At 44.5% G+C, this 23,226-nt stretch overlaps 1 protein-coding gene across 1 annotated transcript in view; it reads right to left on the bottom strand.

Moving 5' to 3' along the window:
* Positions 1 to 3,077: 3,077 nt before the first annotated feature.
* Positions 3,078 to 23,226, bottom strand: part of PRKAR2A (protein kinase cAMP-dependent type II regulatory subunit alpha) — a 100,716-nt gene continuing 80,567 nt past the window's right edge. The window contains exons 6-10 of the mRNA XM_017868147.1: positions 19,037 to 19,138; positions 18,789 to 18,863; positions 7,950 to 8,015; positions 4,825 to 4,966; positions 3,078 to 4,366 (exon numbers count right to left, since the gene is read on the bottom strand). Of these exons, the coding sequence (XP_017723636.1) occupies positions 4,233 to 4,366; positions 4,825 to 4,966; positions 7,950 to 8,015; positions 18,789 to 18,863; positions 19,037 to 19,138 (519 nt within the window). The 3' untranslated portion in view covers positions 3,078 to 4,232. The remainder of the gene's footprint in view (positions 4,367 to 4,824; positions 4,967 to 7,949; positions 8,016 to 18,788; positions 18,864 to 19,036; positions 19,139 to 23,226) is intronic.

Here is a 23,226-nt window from a genome sequence, read left to right as displayed (position 1 = left end):
GGGTCAAAAGGAAGGCTCTCAGGAATATTCTCTACCATCCAAAATCAACAGCAAAGCCACAAAAGGGGCATGAGCTCTAACTCATTGAAGAGAACAACACAAAACAGTTAACAAAGGGATCTCTTCCCAACACATGCTCCTCTCCATGAGGCTCAACCATCAGTGCAGGGCTTGCCTGATGTGGACAATGCGGATACCTCAGCCCTGAGTTGAACTTGGTCTGCCACCTTTGATTCCCCATGATGCAAAAAGAATTGGAACGCTCTCAGGTCCTGGCACTGTGGTAATGGCTCTACCCTATTTCACTCACAGACGTCCTTATAGTCTCCCTTTCTCAAGCTATTAAATAGAACCCCCTAGGGATCCTGTATGCAGTGAGGGTCTGAACTGATGATCCACATGTCAATCAGTAGTTAGAGAAGGATGACTTTTTTTTTTTTTTTTTTTGAGATAGGGTCCCGCTTTGTCCCCCAGGCTGGAGTGCAGTGGCACGATCATGGCTCACTGCAGCTTCAATCTCCTGGGTTAAAGGAATCCTTTTACCTCAGCCTCCTGAGTGTGCACCACCAGGTCCAGCTAATTGTTTTTTTAACTTTTCTTTTTTTTTTTCTTGGTACAGGCAGGGTCTCCTTCTGTTGCCCAGGATGGTTTGGAACTCCTGGGCTCAAGCAATCCTCCCACTTTGGCTTCCCAAAGTGCTAGGATTGCAGGCATGAGCCACCATGCCCAACCTGAGCAGGATGACTTAAACCTGATCAATTCTACTCCAAAACAGTAACCATCGTTAAGTCAGGGGTGTCAAGGAGGACTCTGACGGGAAAGACTAGACTGGGATGTGTGCCAGAGCAGGACGAGAAGGCCCATCCCTAGCAGACTGCAGGAGAAACTCTGGCATAGAATTCATGGCCAGCCCTAACTAGTGTGATGGGTGACAGGGAGGAGGCATCTGCTCAGTGTTCAAACAAAATCCTCACAAGTTCTGGGGCTGGACCTCTATGTCACTCCTGAATCCCAATGTATCCATTACCTTTGCAAGAAACTGGTGTGATTCTTGCCTGTTAAGGGCAAGACCTGCTTTCTCAATTTACTTGATAATAAAGTAACACCATGGAAAAGAAGAACCTCAAAAAAATGTGGGGTCACCACATAGGCTTTCCCAGTGCTAGCTGCCTGTTTTGGAGTATTAATTATAACATTTCACAATTCTGAAGGCTGCAACGTAGGCTACAGAGGGCAGTCTGAAAAGAGTTCTTCTGCTTTTGCTTCATGGAGCTTAAGAAGAAAAGAGGAATTACCAAGGTTGTGGTGGGTTATTTACTCTGGAAATATCTTGGTTACATTGTTCGTGGCAAAAGCGGAAAGCCTAGCTTATGTGGACAGTTGAAAGTGAATGTGTGGGCCATCGCTATCTATGACAGAAATGACTCAAGCCCTAGCATGTAATCTCTTAGGGACTTAACAAGTTAAAAAGAAACAAAAAATCATATTGGAAATGGCCTCTTGATTTAATATAAACTTGGTTACAACATTCAAATTTATCTTTACAGAAATTTCACACTGCTCCTAGGAGCCCTAGGAGCATCTGATTCTAAGTTATTCTGAAGGAAAAAAAATTTATTCTGAAATATACCTTGTTAGGATGATCACTGGACTTCTACCTGATATAATTAAAAGGCTAAATGGGTTTTAAATAAATACAAGCTAAATTACCTTCTTCTGGGGTTAACAATTAGAATCCCAAATACCCCAACATCTCAACTAGAAAGGCCTTCACAGTAATTCTATGAAATTGTAAATGATACCAATTTTTTTTTGAGATGGAGTCTTGCACTGTCACCCGGGGTGGAGTGCAATGGTGCAATCTCGGCTCACTGTAACCTCCGCTTCCTGCGTTCAAGCAATTCTCCTGTCTCAGCCTCTCAAGTAGCTGGGATTACGGGCACGCACCACCATGCCTGGCTAATTTTTTGTATTTTTAGTAGAGACGGGGTTTCACTGTGTTGGCTAGGCTGGTCTTGAACTCCTGACCTTGTGATCCGCCTGCCTTGGCCTCCCAAAGTGCTGGGATTACAGGAGTGGGTCACCGTGCCCGACCGATGCCAATTTTTGAAAACAGATTTGATCTTTAGGATAAATGCCTGAGTTAGCTGACAAACTCCATATATATGAATATGTCCAAGTGAAATTACCTAAAGAGTAATTTTTTCTTTTCTTTTTTTTTTTTAAGAGACAGGGTCTCACTGTATTGCCCAGACTGGAGTGCAGCTCACTATAGCCTTGACCTCCTGGGCTCAAGTGATCCTCCCATTTCAGCCTCCTAAGTAGCTGGGACTACATGCACAAACCACCACACCTGACAAATTAAAAAAACATTTTTTTTTTTTTTTGCCAGGCGCAGTGGCTCACGCCTGTAATCCCAACACTTTGAGAGGCTGAGGTGGGCGGATGACCTGATGTTGGGAGTTCGAGACCAACCTGACCAACATGGAGAAACCCCATCTCTATTAAAATACAAAATAATTAGCCCAGCATGGTGGTGCATGCCTGTAATCCCAGTTATTCAGGAGGCTGAGGCAGGAGAATTGCTTGAACCTGGGAGGCGGAGGTTGCAATGAGCCAAGACCGCGCCACTGCACTCTGGCCTGGGCAACAAGAGTGAAACTCCATCTCAACAACAACAACAACAACAACAAAATTTTTTTTTTTTTTTTTGCCAGGCGCAGTGGCTCACGCCTGTAATCCCAACACTTTGAGAGGCTGAGGTGGGCGGATGACCTGATGTTGGGAGTTCGAGACCAACCTGACCAACATGGAGAAACCCCATCTCTATTAAAAATACAAAATAATTAGCCCAGCATGGTGGTGCATGCCTGTAATCCCAGTTATTCAGGAGGCTGAGGCAGGAGAATTGCTTGAACCTGGGAGGCGGAGGTTGCAATGAGCCAAGACCGCGCCACTGCACTCTGGCCTGGGCAACAAGAGTGAAACTCCATCTCAACAACAACAACAACAACAACAACAACAAAATTTTTTTTTTTTTTTGTAGAGACAGGGTCTCACTTTGTTGCCTAGGCTGGTCTTGAGCGATCCTCCCAGCTCAGCCTCCCAAAGCACTACCATTATAGGCATGAGCCATTGAGCCTGGCCTGAGAATTTTCTTTAATTTCAAAAAAAATAGCTGCTGCTATCTTTAAAGAGTTTAAAAATTGATGGGTTCAATGGCAAAGCTACACAACAACTCTGGAGTAGAAAGAAAGAGCTCTCTTTATAGTATAACCTCTTTCCAGCATACTGCCACTGGCCAGTAGGGGCAACTGCAAACAAATGGTAGGAGTTGCCCAGGAAGGTATTTGGGTTGGACAAAGTGATAGCAACCCTCCAGACCCTGGCTCCTTATAAATGGATAGCAATTCATTCATGCAGACTGCACAGAAGTTAAACAAAACCTACTAAAAAGATTTAAAAAACCCACAAAATCCCCAACCCAGAAAACCTTTCCTGGCCCTCTACTAACAGTAAAATGTGCTAAGCCCAAATTTCCTGCTTTAACATGGGTCCCACTGACCTATCAGTCTGCTCCGGGGTGCTGACCTGCTGGGTCCTGAGCAGGGTCTTTCCCTAAGCATCACTGTGGGTTTGGAGACAGCTGTTATGTGTGCAGCTGCCAGCAGAAAGTACAATGCCACTGGGCTACATATGTCCATACCATCCACCACCATTTCCCACTGTAAAACCACAGGCTGCGACTGTGAACAAATGTAGACTTTCTCAAGGGACAAATGAGGAGACTGAAGGCTACATTTCCTCCTTTGAGAACGATTAGAGAGTGTCTACAGTTACACAACAGGTTTTTGCAGACCCTGTGGTAACTTCCAAAAGTAAGAGTAGCAGCAAGAGAGGAAAGGAGCATGTTTATACTTTGGACTTTGTATCAGGCACTTAAATTGTTGGAGAGACATGCTGTTTTGAACCAAAGATGTAAAAACTGGGTTGGAGTAATCTTTACAAATGGTCTAATAATGGGCTTTCAGAAGCAAAGTGGAGGTGTGGGTTGAACCTCTGCCCATCCTTTAGTGCTGACTTTCAAGTTTTCTAAATGCCCATAACCACAGCAATGGCAGCAGTGGTGGCAACAGCAGGAACAGTTCTGTCATGTTTGTTTTCTGTATGTGTTCTGTGGCTGACCGGAAGGTTTTGGTGTCACACTAAGAAGGCTCTGGGGTATGGCACACCTACTGCCCGAGGTTGCCCAGATCCATGCTGGAGCCAAACATCTTCACCAGCTGTTCCTCATAGTGTGAGATGTTCCTCTTCATGATGTCCATGCAGGGCCCCAGAAGCCTCTCGAATGCTTGTACATCCATAACTGCATTGTTAAAAAGAGGTGAGGGAGAGAATGAATTCAAGTCATTTCCCTCATGCAAACCTTTTCCTAAACATACCCATTCATGTTGTAGGAGATTACACCTTGGGACACTGGCTACTTGCAAAAAGGGATGTTTCTACATGAATTCAGAAACTGTGTCATCCAAGTTAGAGACTTTACAGAGTCCAGCAGCACCTGTTCTCCCCATTCTCCCACAGCCCTGGACATCAGTTCTTTTCATATGGCTAAAGGGCCTGCATGCCTGTCTTGCTCACAGGCTGTCATCAATGCTCAGAAATGTTTGCTGAAAGTATCCATTCATCCATCTCTGGTTGGTCATATAAACTGCCTAGGCCTAGAGAGCAGTAAAAGATGGCAGAATACGTCAAGGTTTGCTGATGGGAAAAAAATACTACACGTTAGAAAAAGAGTATTAATGCATAAAGAATTTATCTTACCTAAGCATTTGACATCTCCAACTGCATAAGCTGAGGCAGCTCTGGGTTTGTTGGTGACCAGGGCAAGCTCTCCAAAGTACTGCCCCTTATGGCAGCGGGCAATCTCGACCTCCTGGTTCCCACCATCCTTGTTTGATTTAGTCTACAGCAAGCAAAGAACATGACCTAGGCTGACTCCAGGATCACAGCTGGGCATGTCCAGTTGCACACACACGCATTGTTCTCAGCACACTCCACACAATTACTGAGGCACTCACTTTGCAGAAAATTCACTAACTGTACCATGTAAACTCCACGGACTAATCTCAGTGGTCTGGTTTGATCAGAGGAGTTTGCTTTTCACCTAGGGCTCCATCTGAGTCCTAACATTTTTAAGGTAATCTACAGCCATACCACCCTGAACATACCCAATCTTGTTTAAATAAGGACAATGCTTCTCTTAGGTAATGAGCCACAAACTTGGGCTATTTCTCTGAGTTGAGACTACGCCTTGAACAACATTTTACAGTGACAAAATCCGCCAAGCTCTCCACCTTCTTTTTTTTTTTTTTTTTTTAAGAGACAGGGTCTCACTCTGTCACCAAGGCTGGAGCTCAGAGGAATGATCATAGCTCATGCAGCCTTGAACTGCTGGCCTCAAGCAATCCTCCTGTCTTGGCCTCCCAAAGTGCTCGGATTACAGGAGTGATTCACTGCTTCTGGCCAACAAATTTCTTTTTAAGTACTATCTGTATCTTAAGTTAGTGGTCCCTCCTCCCTTTTTTTTTGAGACGGAGTCTTGCTCTGTTGCCCAGGCTAGAGTGCAGTGGCATGATTTCTGCTCACTGCAAGCTCTGCCTCCCGGGTTCATGCCATTCTCCTGCCTCAGCCTCCCGAGTAGCTGAGACTATAGGCGCCCGCTACCACGCCCGGCTAATTTATTTTGTATTTTTAATAGAGACAGGGTTTCACCATGTTCGCCAGGATGGTCTTGAGCTCCTGACCTTGTGATCCACCCACCTCGGCCTCCCAAAGTGCTGGGATTACAGGCGTGAGCCACTGCACCTGGCCTCCCTCCTCCCATTTTTTAAAATAAGAGTTAAGTAACTAAATTTAAGATAATATACTACATTGTATTAATATCTAGAGTTTGTTGTTTTTTTTTTTTTAACAAATTCAACTGCTAACCAAAGTGATAATTTAAGTAAAAAATTGTTTAGAATTTTTTAGTAAGAATTAGTCTCAATCTCTAAGAACCACTTTATGTTGTAGGCAGAAAGATAATTTCCTTTTTGGTTAATTTTTAAAACAAACAAAACTGCTACACTGGCTTACACGGTTTAACCCTTCTTCCTTCTACACTTCTGCCCTGTTGCTCTGAAGTTGGTCTGTTCCATCTGAGCCAACTTTCTCTTTCCAATTTCAGTAGCATTCTCTGGAGTTGCAGCCATATTTGTGCCCACTTAGTCCCTTCTCTAGAACAGGAGGGACTTATCACACCGTCACATACGTACCAGCTCCAGTATTATGCAGGTTTTCTCGTAATGCACATTCTGATTCAGTGGATCTGGGGAAAAGCTCAGGCCTCTACACTTCTGACAAACCTCCCACCCCCTAATATCCCAGTGCCATGCTGCTGCTGATCTTATGCACCTAACACTATGCTGTGATCATAGCAGGTGTCAATGAATACCTGAGAAATCTACAAACATCACTAATCCAAAAACTGTAAATAAAATGACACAGACATTTCAAACTATTGTTTTCTTTTTTTTTTTCTTTTTTGAGAGGGAGTTTCACTCTGTCGCCCAGGCTGGAGTGCAGTGGCATGATCTCGGCTCACTGCAAGCTCCGCCTCCCGGGTTCACGCCATTCTCCTGCCTCAGCCCCCCAAGTAGCTGGAACTACAGGCACCCGCCACCATGCCCGGCTAATTTTTTGTATTTTTAGTAGAGACGGGGTTTCACTGTGTTAGCTAGGATGGTCTTGATCTCCTGACCTCGTGATCCGCCTGCCTCAGCCTCCCAAAGTGCTGGGATTACAGGCGTGAGCGACTATGCCCAGCTACTTATTAACTGTTACTCAATATATTTTGCAAAAGTTTTAATATTAGTTCGACTTAGTATTATATATAACTATTTTAACAAACTCTATATTCTCAAAAAAGAAAAAAAAAAAGAAATTGAAAAATCTGGTGATGATAGATTTACCAGTAACAGTCATTCCTTCTACTCATAGCTCCTCAGTTTTCTAGGTCACATCATCCATTAAATGACCACAGTTATTCTAGAGACCTCTTCTAGTAGTGCTCTAAAAAGGAAGCTTTCTTCATATTCATCCCTTCCAATCTCTTTTTATTATATAATTTCCCTATTTTCTTTCCTTTTCTTTTTTTTTTTTTTTTTCAAAGACAGGGTTTTGCTCTGTCACCCAGGCTGGAGTGCAGTGGCACAATCACAGTTCACTGCAGCCTCAGTCTCTTGGCTCAAGAGATCCTCTTGCCTAGGCCTCAAAAGTGCTAGGATTACAGGTGTGAGACACTGCGCCCAGCCCCATTTTCTTTTTTCTTTTTTTGACGGAGTCTTGCTCTGTCACCCAGGCTGGAGTGCAGTGGCGCAATCTTGGCTCACTGCAAGCTCTGCCTCTCGGGTTCATGCCATTCTCCTGCCTCAGCCTAATGAGTAGGTGGGACTACAGGCGCCCGCCACCATGCTGGCTAATTTTTTTTGTATTTTTAGTAGAGATGGGGTTTCACTGTGTTAGCCAGGATGGTCTCCATCTCCTGACCTCATGATCCCCCCGTCTCAGCCTCCCAAAGTGCTGGGATACAGGCGTGAGTTACCGTGCCCGGCCCCAGCCCCCATTTTCTATTAGGGTTTTTATCTTTTCCTTATTGATTTGTAGGCCGATATTCCCTAAATCATTAATTACATGGCAGACGCAAAGGCAGTAAGAATAAGAATATACTAAATCTATATTTAATCTAAATATACTAAATCTATACTAATGGGCTTAAACATGGGTCTCTGCCAGTCACACATCTCACATAACAATGACGGTTTGCTGCATTCAACACACTTCACATTATTTAAAGCAAACTGTTACTTTTTGTGTGTACACCATCACCTATAAACTGATAAACTCACCTTGCTTCTAATCAAGATGCTCACTTCACCAGACTCTATGATGTAAAAGCTATCAGCCTTTTCACCCTGAAAGAAAAAGGAGGCCAGGTCAGAGCCATACCTAGTATTGAAGGGGAATAAAGAAATAGTTTGCTTTTTCACTGCTTAAGCTCTGATTTGTATTTATTTTTTTAACTCTACAAATGAATCAATAGTAAACAAGTTCAGAGTAGGCCGGGCACGGTGGCTCACACCTGTAATCCCAGCACTTTGGGAGGCTGAGGCAGGCAGATCATGAGGTCAGGAGATTGAGGCCATCCTGGCCAACATGGTGAAACTCGTCTCTACTAAAAATACAAAAATTAGCCAGACGTGGTGGCGCGTGCCTATAATACCAGCTACTGGGGAGGCTGAGGCAAGAGAATCGTTTGAACCAGAGAGTCGGAGGTTGCAGTGAGCTGAGGTCGCGCCACTGTACTCCAGCCTGGCGACATAGCGAGACTCCACCTCAAAAAAACAAAAAACGAAACAAAACAAAAAACAAATTCAAAACAAAATGAAGAGGATTCTGATCATTGGGACATCAACCTAACTACAACTGACACATCTCCCACTTCTTAGCATGAACCACTCACATTTATCTCCATTAATGTGCCCAGGTTGCCAAGTGCATAAAGCATCACTGTTCTGATTGCTCATGTTGGTCTGCTATTGAAACCTATGACAGGGACCAGCAGCCAAGGCTGCTGCAGACAATGTCAAGGTGATTCCTGGCCACACCTGAAGTATGGGGTCCAGGGATAATCTTGAACCATTAAATATAACTCTCAACAGGACAGCATGGATCTGGAAGGTTCTGTCTTGGTGAGAGAGGTACTTTGATGTTACCCTTATGAACCTTAGGCTTTTGCTTGTTTTATTTTGTATTTTTAATTATTTATTTTTCTGGAAACAGGGCCTTGCTCTGTTGCCCAGGTTGGAGTGCAGTAGTGTGATCATGGCTCACTGCAGCCTCAACCTCCCAGGCTCAAGTGATACGCCTGCCTCAGCCTCCCAAGTAGCTGAGACTACATGTGCACATCACCATGGTCAGCTAATTTTTGTATATTTTGCAGAGACAGAGTTTCGCCATATTGCCCAGGCTGATCTCAAACTCCTGGGCTCAACTGATCCACCCACCTCTGCCTCCCAAAGTGCTGGGATTACAGGCATGAGCCTACTTGTTTTGATTTTAAACCACATGGTTGAACCAGTCATTTACTTAATTCAACAAGTAATTTATTTACCAAGTTATTTACTATATGCAAGGCACTGTTTTAGGCATGTGAAATATACCCAGTGGACAAAACGAATACCCCTTGGCCTTGTAGAACTTACAGTCTGACAGGGTAAACAAACTTTTAAACAGTCAACATAATAAATCAGTAAATTATATTGTTCTGTTGCAAGGCGATAAGTGCTACACGAAAAGAGTAAAACAGGGAATGTGAGATCTGGAGTGCTGGGGAAGGAGTGGGTATCCTATACATGAGAGCTTTACTGAGGCTGGGTGTGGTGCTTCATTCCTGTAATCCCAGCACTTAGGGAGACCAAGGCTGGAGGATTGCTTGAGGCCGGGAGTTCAATACTAACCTGGGCAATACAGTGAGACTCTGTCTCAACAAACAAAAAATTTAGAAAATTAGCTGGGCACAGTGACATATGCCTGCAGCCCCAGCTACTAGGGAGGCTAAGGCGGGAGGATCACGTGAGCCCAGGAGGTGAAAACTGCAGTGAGCCATGATCCTGCCACTGCACTCCAGCCTGAGCAACAATGAGATCCTGCCTCTTAGGAAAAGGAAAAAAAAAAAAAAAAAAGGAGTTTGAGAAGGTGAGATCTGAGCAAAGACCGGGAGGACGTCTGAGTTAGGCATGCAGATATACGTGAAGCAGCTTTCAGGCACACTTCATTCAGTTTCTGACCCCTCACTATTAACTTCTGGAACAAATACCATCTCCATCAGATAATGCAATATTACTCATGCACTCTCACTCTGTGTGGGTCTTATGTCTTCAGTGAGAATCTACTTCTGAGGCTTTCACAAACTTCATGTCCTTTGACCATCACACAGAGCCCCACGTGGGCACCATACACAGCTAGGATGACGTTTCTGAGTCAATCTAATCCCAGGACATATCACTGCCCCATATGAGTAAATGCCACAGCTTTACAAAGGGGTGGCTGTGGGTTTCTGCCCTATGTTGGGTAGGTATCCTATAACCAGCAGAGCCAAATAACCATGAAGTTCTAGCATTACACAAACAGCTGCATGATAGGAGGTGACAAAGGATGAAGAGCCATGAAAGAAACTTAGTAGGAGCCAGAAGCAGAGTCACAAAGAGGGAGAGGTTATTTTACCAAGAAGAGGGTGATGAAAAGGGAAGATCTGTGTGGTAGGAAAGATCTGCAAGTGATAAGTGGTGAAGGATAGTGCTTGAGCCCTTTTTGTTTAGATAGGTGTATAACATCCACCATTTAAAGTGCTCACATTTCAAGGCTATAGATTGATGACTTTTTACAAATGTATAAACCTGTATAACCACCTCCTAGATCAAAACAGAAAATATATCCATACTCCAAAAGGCTCCCTCTGGAGTTCAGTCAAAAATACCACATTCCCACCCATGAAGTAACTATATCTAATTTCTGTCCTTGTAGGTTTTGGCCATTCCTTAATATAAATGGAGACATACATTTTTATCTGGCTTCTTTTCGTCTATATTGTCAGATCACACTTTGAAAGCCTCTGGCTATGCAAGAAATTAGGGTGGTAGCTAGAATAGAAACAAAGTGAGGGAAGGAATGTACGTGTGTTTTGAAGACAGCAAAGGCCAGGCACAGTGGCTCACACCTGTAATCCCAGCACCTTGGGAGGCTGAGGGGGGCGGATTGCTTCAGGCCAGGAGTTCGACACCAGCCTGGGCAACATGGTGAAACCCCGTCTCTACTAAATACAAAAAAGGCCAGGTGTGGTGGCTCACGCCTGTAATCCCAGCACTTTGGGAGGCTGAGGTGGGCAGATCACCTGAGGTCAGGAGTTTGGGACCAGCCTGACCAACATGGTGAAACCCCATCTCTACTAAAAGTACAAAAATTAGCCAGGCGTGGTGGCGTCATTGTTATCCTGTACACATACCCTCGTCTCTGCTGTCATTTTTTTTCCTTTTCCTTTTTTTTTTTTTTTTTGAGACAGTCTCACTGTGTCACCCAGGGTGGAGCACAGGGGCATGATCTCAGCTTACTGCAACCTCCACCTCCTGGGTTCAAGCAATTCTGTTGCCTTAGCCTCCTGAGTAGCTGGGATTACAGGTGCACACCACGCCTGGCTAATTTTTTGTATTTTCGGTAGAGATGGGGTTTCACCTCCATGTTGCCCAAGCTGGTCTTGAACTCCTGAGCTCAGGCAGTCTACCTGCCTCAGCCTCCCAAAGTGCTAGGATTACAGGCATGAGCCACCACACCAGGTCTTTTTTTTTTTTTAGACGGAGTCTCTTTTGCCCAGGCTGGAGTACAGTGGTGCAACCTCCACTTCCCAGGTTCAAGTGATTCTTGTGCCTCAGCCTCCCAAGTAGCTGGGATTACAGGTGTGCACCAGCACTCCTGGCTAATTTTTGTGTATGTATGTATGTATGTACGTATTTTATTTATTTTTGAGACACAGTTCCGTTCTTGTAGCCCAGGCTGGAGTGCAATGGCGTGATCTCGGCTCACCACAACCTCTGCCTCCCGGGGTTCAAGTGATTCTCCTGCCTCAGCCTCCTGAGTAGCTGGGATTAGCTGGTCTCGAACTCCCAACCTCAGGTGATATACCCGCCTCGGCCTCCCAAAGTGCTGGGATTACAGGCGTGAGCCACCATGCCCCACCAAGTATCCTGCTTTTCAAGTTCACTACTAGGCTCTGTGTACCCATCTCACAGAAAGAACATTCCCTTCTATATTCAAGAGTAAAGAAGCCAGACTGTACTGCATTTTAGGTCTTTGTAAACATGTCATCAGGTTTTTATGTCTCTTTTTCACAATAGATAATATAAGATTCACATTCCACTATAAGAATGACTGGGCCGGGCGCGGTGGCTCAAGCCTGTAATCCCAGCACTTTGGGAGGCCGAGACGGGCGGATCACGAGGTCAGGAGATCGAGACCATCCTGGCTAACACAGTGAAACCCCGTCTCTACTAAAAAATACAAAAAAATAGCTAGCCGGGCGAGGTGGCGGGCGCCTGTAGTCCCAGCTACTCGGGAGGCTGAGGCAGGAGAATGGCGTAAACCCAGGAGGCGGAGCTTGCAGTGAGCTGAGATCCGTCCACTGCACTCCAGCCTGGGCGACAGAGCGAGACTCCGTCTCAAAAAAAAAAAAAAAAAAAAGACTGAAGCCCTAATTTTCAGGATATGGGAATCTTTTGGGTTTAATGCAATGGTACTTTAATAGTGAAAACATAAAACATGATTTTGTAAAATTAAAGCCACCTTCTGTCTACATTATTCTGAGAATAAGCTAAATATTCTTTTTTTTTTTTTTTTTTTTTTGAGACGGAGTCTCGCTCTGGCACCCAGGCTGGAGTGCAGTGACCGGATCTCAGCTCACTGCAAGCTCCGCCTCCCAGGTTCACGCCATTCTCCTGCCTCAGCCTCCCGAGTAGCTGGGACTACAGGCGCCTGCCACCTCGCCCGGCTAGTTTTTTGTATTTTTTAGTAGAGACGGGGTTTCACCATGTTAGCCAGGATGGTCTCGATCTCCTGACCTCGTGATCCGCCCGTCTCAGCCTCCCAAAGTGCTGGGATTACAGGCTTGAGCCACCGCGCCCGGCCATAAGCTAAATATTCTATCAATTATGAAAATTACTTGTGAAAATTATGCAAGTTATTAAAAAACAAAAATGTAGGCCAGGCGCTGTGGCTCACAACATCCCAGCACTTTGGGAGGCCAAGGCGGGCGGATCACCTGAGGTCAGAAGCTTGAGACCAGCATGGCCAACAGGGCGAAACCCTGTTCTCTACTAAAAATAAAAAAATTAGCCGGGCATGGTGATGCATGCCTGTAGTTCCAGCTACTCAGGAGTCTGAGGCAGAAGAATCACTTGAACTGGGGAGGTGAAGCTTGCAGTCAGCCGAGATTGTGCCATTGCACTCCAGCCTGGACAACAAGAGCGAAACTCCATCTCAACAAACAAAACAAAACAAAACACAAAAATGTAGTCAGGTGTCATGGCAGAAGCTTGTAATCTCAGCTACTTGGGAGATGAGGTGGGAGGATCACTTGAGGCCAGGAGTTCAAGACCAGCATGGGCAACACAGACAGAACCTGTCTACAACAAATTTAAAAATTATCTGGGTGTAGGCCGGGCACGGTGGCTCACACCTGTAATCCCAGCACTTTGGGAGGCCGAGGTGGGTGGATCACCTGAGGTCGGGAGTTCGCAGACCAGCCTGACCACCATGGAGAAACCCTGTCTCTACTAAAAATAAAATAAAATAAAATAACATAGTTGGGCGTGGTGGTGCATGCCTGTAATCCCAGCTACTTGGGAGGCTGAGGCAGGAGAATCTCTTGATCCTCCGCCAGCAGGCGGAGGTTGTGGTGAGCTGAGATACTGGCATTGCACTCTGGCCTGGGCAACAAGAGCAAAACTCCCTCTCAAAAAAAAAAAAAAAAAAAAAAAGAATTAGCTGGGTGTGGTGGCACTACTTGGAAGGCTAAGGGAAGAGTATTGCTTGAGCCCAGAAGCTCGAGGCTGCAGTGAGCTACGATCGCACACTGTACTGAAGCCTGAAAGACAGAGCGAGACCTTGCTTCTAAAAGACAAAAACAAGGCCGGGCGCAGTGGCTCACACCTGTAATCCCAGGACTTTGGGAGGCAAAGGTAGGAGGATCACGAGGTCAGGAGATCAAGACCATGCTGGCTAACACCGTGAAACCCCATCTCTACTGAAAATACAAAAAATTAGCCGGGCATGGTGGCAGGCGCCTGTAGTCCCAGATACTTGGGAGGCTGAGGTAGAAGAATGGTGTGAACCTGGGAGGCAGAGCTTGCAGTGAGCCAAAATCGCGCCACTGCACTCCAGCCTGGATGACAGTGCAAGACTCTATCTCAAAAAAACAAAACAAAAACAATAAAAATAATTCAAAATGGATCACAGACCTAAGGTAAGAGCTAAAATTGTGAATGTCTAGAGCTGTACTGCTTAATACATTAGCCACTAGTCAAATGTGGCTCAGCACTTGAAATGTTGCTAGTATAAACTTAGATGTACTAAAGATGTAAAACATACATTTTGAAGACTTAGTATTAAAAATGTAAAATATCTCATTAATAAAGTTTTATATCACTTAGATGTAACAATATTTTAGATATACTGGTTAAATGAAATATATTAAAATTAAGTTCACTATTTCAAGTATCTATTGAAAGTTTTTATTTCTCCCATTTTTTTGAGACCAAGTCTTGCTCTGTCCTCCAGGCTAGAATGCAGTGGCATGACCTTGGCTCACTGCAACCTCTGCCTCCCAAGTTCAAACGATTCTCGTGCTTAGACCTCCCAAGCAGCTGGGATTACAGTTGTGCACCAGCAAACCTAGCTAATTTTTGTATTTTTTAGTAGAGACGAAGTTTCGTCATGTTGGCCAGGCTGATCTCGAACTCCTGGCCTCAAGTTATCTGCCTCAAGCTATTCAGCCTCCCCAAGTGCTGGGATTACAGGCATGAGCCACCCTGCCTGACCAAAGATTTTTAAAATTACATATGTGGCTCACATGTTATTTTTTTTTTTTTTGAGACGGAGTCTCGCTCTGTCGCCCAGGCTGGAGCGCAGTGGCCGGATCTCAGCTCACTGCAAGCTCCGCCTCCTGGGTTCACGCCATTCTCCTGCCTCAGCCTCCTGAGTAGCTGGGACTACAGGCGCCTGCCACCTCGCCTGGCTAGTTTTTTGTATTTTTTTTTTAGTAGAGACGGGGTTTCACCGTGTTAGCCAGGATGGTCTCGATCTCCTGACCTCGTGATCTTCCCATCTTGGCCTCCCAAAATGCTGGGATTACAGGCTTGAGCCACTGTGCCCGGCCGGCTCACATGTTATTTCTATTGAACAGTGCTGGTCTTGGAAGTAAACCTGGGAGAAAATATTATTGATTTTGCAAAGATTTCCTAAAATACAGCAGCAAAAGTACAAACTATAAAGAAGAAAAGATGATAAACTGGACTTGTCAAAATTAAAACTGTTTTCTCTTCAAAAGATACCATTAAGAAAATGAAGGCTAGGCATGGAGGGGCATACCTATAATCCCAGCACTTGGGAGGCCAAGGTGGGCAGATGGCTTGAGCTCAGGAGTTCAAGACCAGGCTGGGCAACATAGCAAGACCCTGACTGTATTTTTTTTTTTTTTTTTGGAGACGGAGTCTCACTCTGTCGCCCAGGCTGGAGTGCAGTGGCCGGATCTCAGCTCACTGCAAGCTCCGCCTCCTGGGTTTACGCCATTCTCCTGGCTCAGCCTCCCGAGTAGTTGGGACTACAGGTGCCCACCACTCCGCCCGGCTAGTTTTTTGTATTTTTTAGTAGAGACGGGGTTTCACCGTGTTAGCCAGGATGGTCTCGATCTTCTGACCTCGTGATCCGCCCGTCTCGGCCTCCCAAAGTGCTGGGATTACAGGCTTGAGCCACCGCGCCTGGCCTGTATTTTTTTTTTAAAGGCTGTAAATACTATTTACTGTTGAGAATGCAGAGCAACTGAATTTTCATGCATGGCTGGTAGGAATACAAAACAGTACAGCCATTTTAAGACAGTTTGGCTGTTTGTTATGAAGTTAACATATAATTTAGCAATTGCACTCTTAAGTATTTACTAAAGATGCCAGCCTGGCCAACATGGTGAAATCCCATTTCTACTAAAAACAAAAGAAAACAAAAAAAATTAGCCAGGTATAGTGGCACATGCCTCTGGTCCCAGCTACTTGGGAGGCTGAGGCACAAGACTTGCTTGAACTCGGGAGGCAGAGGTTACAGTGAGCTGAGATCACGCCACTGCACTCCATCCTGGGTGACAGAGCGAGACTCTGTCTCAAAAAAAAAAAAAGTATTTACTGAAGAGTAGTAAAACTGTATGTCTACATAAAAGATGGGCATGGTGGCTCACGCCTGTAATCCTAGCACTTTGGGAGGCTGAGCTGGGCGGATCATTTGAGGTCAGATATTCGAAACCAGCCTGGCAAACACGGTGAAACCCTGTCTCTACTAAAAATACAAAAATTAGCCAGGCATGGTGGCGTGAACCTTTAGTCCCAACTATTCAGCAGGCTGAGGCATGAGAATTGCTTGAACCCAGGAGGCAGAGGTTGCAGTGAGCTGAGATTATGTCACTGTACTCCAGCCTGGGTGACAGAGCAAGACTGTGTCTCTTAAAAAGAAAAAATAACGGGAGGCTGAGGCAGGAGAATTGCTTGAATGCAGGAGGTGGAGGTTATGGTGAGCTGAGATCGCGCCATCGCACTCCAGCCTGGGCAACAAGAGCAAAACTCCGTTTCAAAAAGAAAACAGAAAAATGAAAAAAAAAATTACATTTGTACAATGAAATATTATTCAGCAAAAGGAATGATCTACTGATACATACAACATGGATAAATCTCAAAAATATTATGCTAAGAGAAAAAAGCCAGATACAAAAACTATACATTGCATGATTTCATTTATATTAAATTGTAGAAAGGAATTTCTACAGTGATAGAAAACATCAATGGTTTCTAGGAATGTGAGTGTGGGGGAGGGTAGTGACTGCAAATGCAAATACAAACAAGGAACTGTATGGATGATGGAAATACCACACTGGGGATGGTTACAAAACTCTTCCAATTTGTATACTTAAACTTAGTAATTTTATTGTATGTAAAACACACTGTAACAAAGCTGACCAAAACAAATGAAACAACATAAAATGTATTTTCTGATTCAGCAGGTCTAGTGGGGGGCCCAAGAACTTGCATTCCTAACAATTCTAACATTCTCAGATGATGCTAATTGCTGCTGGTCCTGGGATCTCACTTTGAGAAGCCTTGGTCCAGTGAGATACATTGACAAAAGGGGCCTATAATAAGCCCCTTTTAGTATCATCTTAATTAATGTCCATTCTGTACCACTACCTGTCTACCTTGAAGATAGATAGTACTCTATCTTCAAGAGCACAGACAATCAAGAAAACACTATGACTTTTCACATCTCCTGACACACTTTGTGAAAACCCAGTATGAGACAGGCCTAGAACCTTCAGGATGAATTGGAGGTCCTTTGAATGTTACCTAAAGCACCTTAGATTCAGAAGCAAATGTGGCCAGTTAACATCTCCCATTTCAGAAACTCAGTCCTACATTCTTACCATACCATGATACATGCTCTGAAACACAGCTCACACCACTGGCCTTTGCTAATATTGTTTTTTTGCTCTGAAGGACCTTTCCCTGATTCCAAACATTGAAATTGCACTTGTCTTTTAAGCCCGTCTCAAATGGCATTTCCTTGATGAAATTGTATGTTTTACTTCCATTTCTATGTTCTGTCATTCATACACTCCTTCATCATAGTGCTTATCTGGTCCTACCTATCTTAATAAATGTTTATAGAATATACCAATTTCTAATTAAAAGAATTATTAATAGTAAGGGCTCCTAGAAAACAAATACATTTAGAGATGTGACTCAGAGTAGACATCATATTTTTGTTAGTCCTTTATCTCTTCCAGGGGAGCTTTCTTTTCCCCTTTTATGGTAAGTCTGATTAGTCCTTGTGGTTCTAGTGGGGCCAACTCCACCCACAGGACCCACGCCTGACCAATCTGAGCCTTTCCTCCTCGTGGTCTCAGTACTGGGTTCAAGGATAAGCATATCACCCAACCTAGGCCAACCATGTATCTTCTCAGTGCTCTTGAGCCAGAACCATAGGCAGAGAAGCTGATACCTGGAAAAGTCCAATACTATTTATGTTTTATTAAAAATACAAACACAGTGGATAAAGAAAATTATTAGACAGTACTCATTACAATGATCTAGCCCACTGTTTAGTAATCCTTACTGTATCCCAAAATAACATGAGAAAAACGCACAAAGGAAATACCAGACATCTTACAAATTTGGTTAATCACTGAAGACTGTGGGCTCTGATTTGTGTTAGATTAGTCAAAAGGATGCCTTTGTGTCAAATATAGAAAGTTAGAGGGCAGAACTCTTTAACCTTCCCCAGGTTCTAATACCAATGGATGAAACTTACTTAAGGTAAAAAAAAAATGACATCCAAAGAACAAACACTAGAAGCCAAGGAAAGGTGAGCGGAAGCAAGAGATCTGCATGTGTCAGTAAGATGGACATCAATAAGCTTCAGGGGACTATATAATTGTCCTCTGAAGTGTGATCTATTACCTAGTAATAAGAGCTCCCAACAGTGGGAGAACACAGAAGTTTTTTTGTTTTTGTTTTTTTTAATTTGAAATGGAGTCTCGCTCTGTTGCCCAGGCTGGAGGCAGTGGCGCAATCTCAACTCACTGCAACCTCCGCCTCCTGGGTTCAAGCAATTCTCCTGCCTCAGCCTCCCGAGTGGCTGGGATTACAGGCGTGGGCCACCATGCCCAGCTAATTTTTGTATTTTTAGTAGAGACGGAGTTTCACCATGTTGGCCAGGCTGGTCTCGAACTCCTGGTCTCAAGTGATTCACCTGCCTCAGCCTCCCGAAGTGTTGGGATTACAGGTGTGAGCCACTATGTCTGGCAAGAAGTTTTTGAGATAAATGATATACTAGTTATTCAGGGGTGACTTCCAGGAAAGGAGCTGTGTAAAGCCCTCACTCACCTGAGTGATTATGCGTTCTCCATCCTTATAGATCTTCTCTCCTATTACATCCACTATCTTCATTCGTTCTGACACCTGAAACAACAGACAAATTCACAAATAAAAGGAAAAGACCTTAATTGAAAGTCACAATAGCTATGCAACACAGAAATGGGATTAGAATAGTATGATTTGAAAACCTAACAACAGAATAGTTTTAAAAGCTTTTCCTGATCTCCATGAACAGATTCTCATTCAAGCCACTTTACCTCTAGTGATTTAAGGAGGGGCACAGACTCAATAAATGATTCAAACATCTTCCTCTTCTTTGCATTATTTTTCACTATGATTCTTCTAAAAGTCACTCGGTCCTACAAGAAAGAATATGAAAATTCTAATAAATGCCTATATACAGGAACATCTATGGTTTAATAAACTGGCCAAAGCAAATATTAGCAGAATATGTAAGTTACTGTGTTAATTAAGTGTTAATTGATACTTTAATCTTGACTCATCACTGGAAGAAAAGGACCTGTAGCCTGAGCCAGCCAGTTGCCCACATGCTGTTGTTTGCTATCTAACACTCAATAGGTGCCACCTATGGGTCATAAATAGAACACAAAACAGAAAACACCTAAACATTTGTGAGCTCACTGTCACTGTTCAATGTCATAAAAGACACCTCTAGTGAGCTGAGATCATGTCACTGCATTCCAGTCTGGGTGACAGAGTGAGACACTCATTTCAAAAAAAAAAAAGGCCGGGCGCAGTGGCTCAAGCCTGTAATCCCAGCACTTTGGGAGGCCGAGACGGGTGAACCACCAGGTCAGGAGATCGAGACCATCCTGGCTAACACGGTGAAACCCCGTCTCTACTAAAAAATACAAAAAACTAGCCGGGCGAGGTGGCGGGCCTGTAGTCCCAGCTACTCGGGAGGCTGAGGCAGGAGAATGGCGTAAACCTGGGAGGCGGAGCTTGCAGTGAGCTGAGATCCGGCCACTGCACTCCAGCCTGGGCGACAGAGCGAGACTCAGTCTCAAAAAAAAAAAAAAGACATCTCACCAAAAGAGAGAATAAAACAATCATTTAATCCTTAGAATCCAGGATTTAAAAAAATTTTTTAAATCCAAAACAATTAGATTGTTCTTGTCCTAAAAAAGTTTATAATCTTAATGGGAAGACAATACAAAATATCAAAATATGAAGCTTGGCTGAATGCCGTAGCTCACTGCCTGTACTCCTAGCATTTTGGGGGGCTAAGGTGGGCAAATCGCTTGAGCCCAGGAGTTCGAGACAAGCCAAGGCAACATGGTGAAACACCAGCTCTTCGAAAAAATACACGAAAAAAGTCAGCTGGGCATGGTGGCACACGTCTGTACTTGGGTGGTTGACGTGAAAGGCTCACCAGAGCCTGAGAGGTCAAAGCTACAGTGAGTTATGATTGTACCACTGCACTCCAGCCTGGGCAGCAGAGAGAGACTATGTCCCAAAAACAACAATATCAACAACAACAACAACAAAATACATAGAAATAAAAAGTCTACATTTCAAGAATGGGTGCAGCGGCTCACAACTGTAATCCCAGCATTCTGGGAGGCCATCAATGGATCACTTGAGCTCAGGAGTTCAAGACCAGGCTGGGCAACATGGTGAAACCCCATTTCTACAAAAATACAAAAATTAGCTGGGCACGGTGGTGTGTGCCTGTAGTCCCAGCTAGTTGGGAGGCTGAGGCTGGAGAAACACTTGAGCCCAGGAGGCTAAGGTTGCGGTGAGCCGAGATTGCACCACTGCACTCCAGCCTGGGTGACATAAGTTGAAACCCTGTCACACACACACACACACACACACACACACACACACACACAACCGTCTATAGTTCAAGACAGGCATATGAGCATATGAAATGTGCTTGGTGAAACTACAGAAGACAAGTGCTACATAAATTTCAAGGTAAGAAGGGGAGATCACGGTAGGCAGGAGTGAGTAAAGATTATTTTGTAGCAAAAATGTCTGGGACCTGAAAGAGAGGCAGGATTAAAGTTAATGAAGAGACATGGGAGGCATACGAAAGATGGAAGGCAGGCAGATGAAAGATACCTTGACTCTAACAAGTCATGGATTCCTTTTGTTTTATATTTGAGATGGGGTCCCCCATTGTTGTCCAGGCTGACTTTGAACTCCTGAGCTCGAGTGATCTCCCTACCTCAGCCTCCCAAGTAGCTGGGACTACAGGTGCACAACACTGTGCCTGGCTTAGTAAGCAATGGATTCTGATCAGGAGACAGTTAACCAAAGCTAGGCACTTCTCAGATATTTGTACACATATGCAGGGAGATACACATGAGAATGTTAATTGCTTAGTCTTAGATTCCTAAATGGGCAAGCAGTTATTTGTATCTAAGTTAACTACCTTTCTTCTACCTCAGGCTGTCAGGTATAAATACACACACACACACACACACACACACACACACATATATATATATATATTGCTATAAAGTATAATAATGGGCTGGGTACAGTGGCTCATGCCTGTAATCTCAGAACTTTGGGAGGCCAAAGTGGACGGATCGCTTGAGGTCAGGAGTTCAAGACCAGCCTGGCCAATATGGTGAAACCCCATGTCTACTAAAAATACAAAAATTAGCCAGGCATGGTGATGGGCGCCTATAATCCCAGCTACTCGGGATGCTAAGACAGGAGAATCATTTGAACCCGGGAGGCAGAGGCTGTAGTGAGCCAAGATCATGCCACTGCACTCCAGCCTGGGTAACAGAGCGAGACTCTGCCTCGAAAAAAAATAAAAACAAAACAATATTTTAGGCTGTGTGTGGTGGCTCATGCCTGTAATTCCTGCACTTTGGGAGGCCAAGGCAGGAGGATCGCTTGAGGCTAGGAATTCAAGACCAGCCTGGGCAACACAGGGAAACCTAGTTAAAACACAAAAACAGGCCAGGCGCAGTGGCTCATACCTGTAATCCCAGCACTTTGGGAGGCTGAGGCGGGTAGATCACGAGGTCAGGAGATTGAGACCATCCTGGCTAACATGATGAAACCCCGTCTCTGCTTAAAATATGAAAAATTAGCTGGGCATGGCAGCAGACACCTGTAGTCCCAGCTACTAGGGAGGCTGAGGCAGGAGAATTGTTTGAACCTGAGAGGCGGAGCTTGTAGTGAGCCAAGATCACAGCACTGCACTCTAGCCTGGGAGACAGAGCGAGACTCGGACTAAAAAAACAAACAAAACCCCCCCCCACAAAAACAGAAAACCCCAATATTTTATTTATGTATAAAAAAAAAAATACAGGCCGGGAACAGTGGCTCACGACTGTATTCCCAGCACTTTCGGAGGCCAAGGTGGCTGGATTGTTTGAGCCCAGAAGTTTGAGAACGTCCTGGGCAAAATGGCGAAACCTGTCTGCACAAAAAATACAAAAATTAGCCAGGCATGGTGGCGTGCACTTGTGGTCCCAGTTACTGGGAGGCAGAGGTGGGAGGATCACTTGAGCCCTGGGAGGCGAAGTTGTAGTGAGGTGTGAGGGCACCACTGCACTCCAGCCTGACCAACAGAGTGAGACCGTCTCAAAAGATAGATAGATAGATAGATAGATAGATAGATAGACACACACACACACACACACACACACACACACACACACAGATAAAACAAAAGGCCTGGCGAAGTGGCTCACACCTATAAGCCCAGCATTTTGGGAGTCCAAAGTGGGTGGAGCACTTGAGGTCAGGAGTTCGAGACCAGCCTGGCCAACATGGTGAAACCTTGTGTCTACTAAAAATACAAATATTAGCTGGGCATGGTGGTGCACACCTATAGTCCCAGCTACTCGGGAGGCTGAGGCACGAGAATTTTTGAACCCTGGAGGCAGAGGATGCAGTGAGCTGAGATCACACCACTGTATTCCAGCCTGGGTGACAGAGACTCTGTCTCAAAATAAATAAATAAATAAATAAAAATTAAAAAACAAACACACAGAGGGCAGCAAAGTTAACTCCCAATATTTTATAAATCTACCTATATGTGTTACAAAGATTAGTATAACTGCAATAGCAAACAATATTTCGGCCAGGCACGGTGGCTCACGCCTGTAATCCCAGCACTTTGGGAGGCTGAGGTCGGTGGATCACTTGAAGTCAGGAGTTCGAAACCAGTCTGGCCAACACAGTGAATTCCCATCTCTACCAAAAATATAAAAAATTAGCCAGTATTGTTGGCACACGCCTATAATCCCAGCTATGCGGGAGGCTGAGGCAGGGGAATCGCTTGAACCTAGGAGGCGGAGGTTGCAGTGAGCCGAGATCATGCCACTGTAGACTCCAGCCCGAGCGACAGAGCAAGAGTCCATCTCAAAAACAACAACAACAACAACAAATTTCTAACTAAAGAGAAAACAACAAAGATCTCTTAAAGCGACTTTTTTTTTTTTTTTTTTTTTTT

This window comes from Rhinopithecus bieti, unplaced genomic scaffold (assembly GCF_001698545.2).
Source record: "Rhinopithecus bieti isolate Rb0 unplaced genomic scaffold, ASM169854v2 scaffold_3875, whole genome shotgun sequence".
Lineage (NCBI taxonomy): Eukaryota > Metazoa > Chordata > Mammalia > Primates > Cercopithecidae > Rhinopithecus > Rhinopithecus bieti.
The sequence above is the reverse complement of the archived record's forward strand: the minus strand, read 5'-3'. Positions and strand labels throughout refer to the sequence as shown.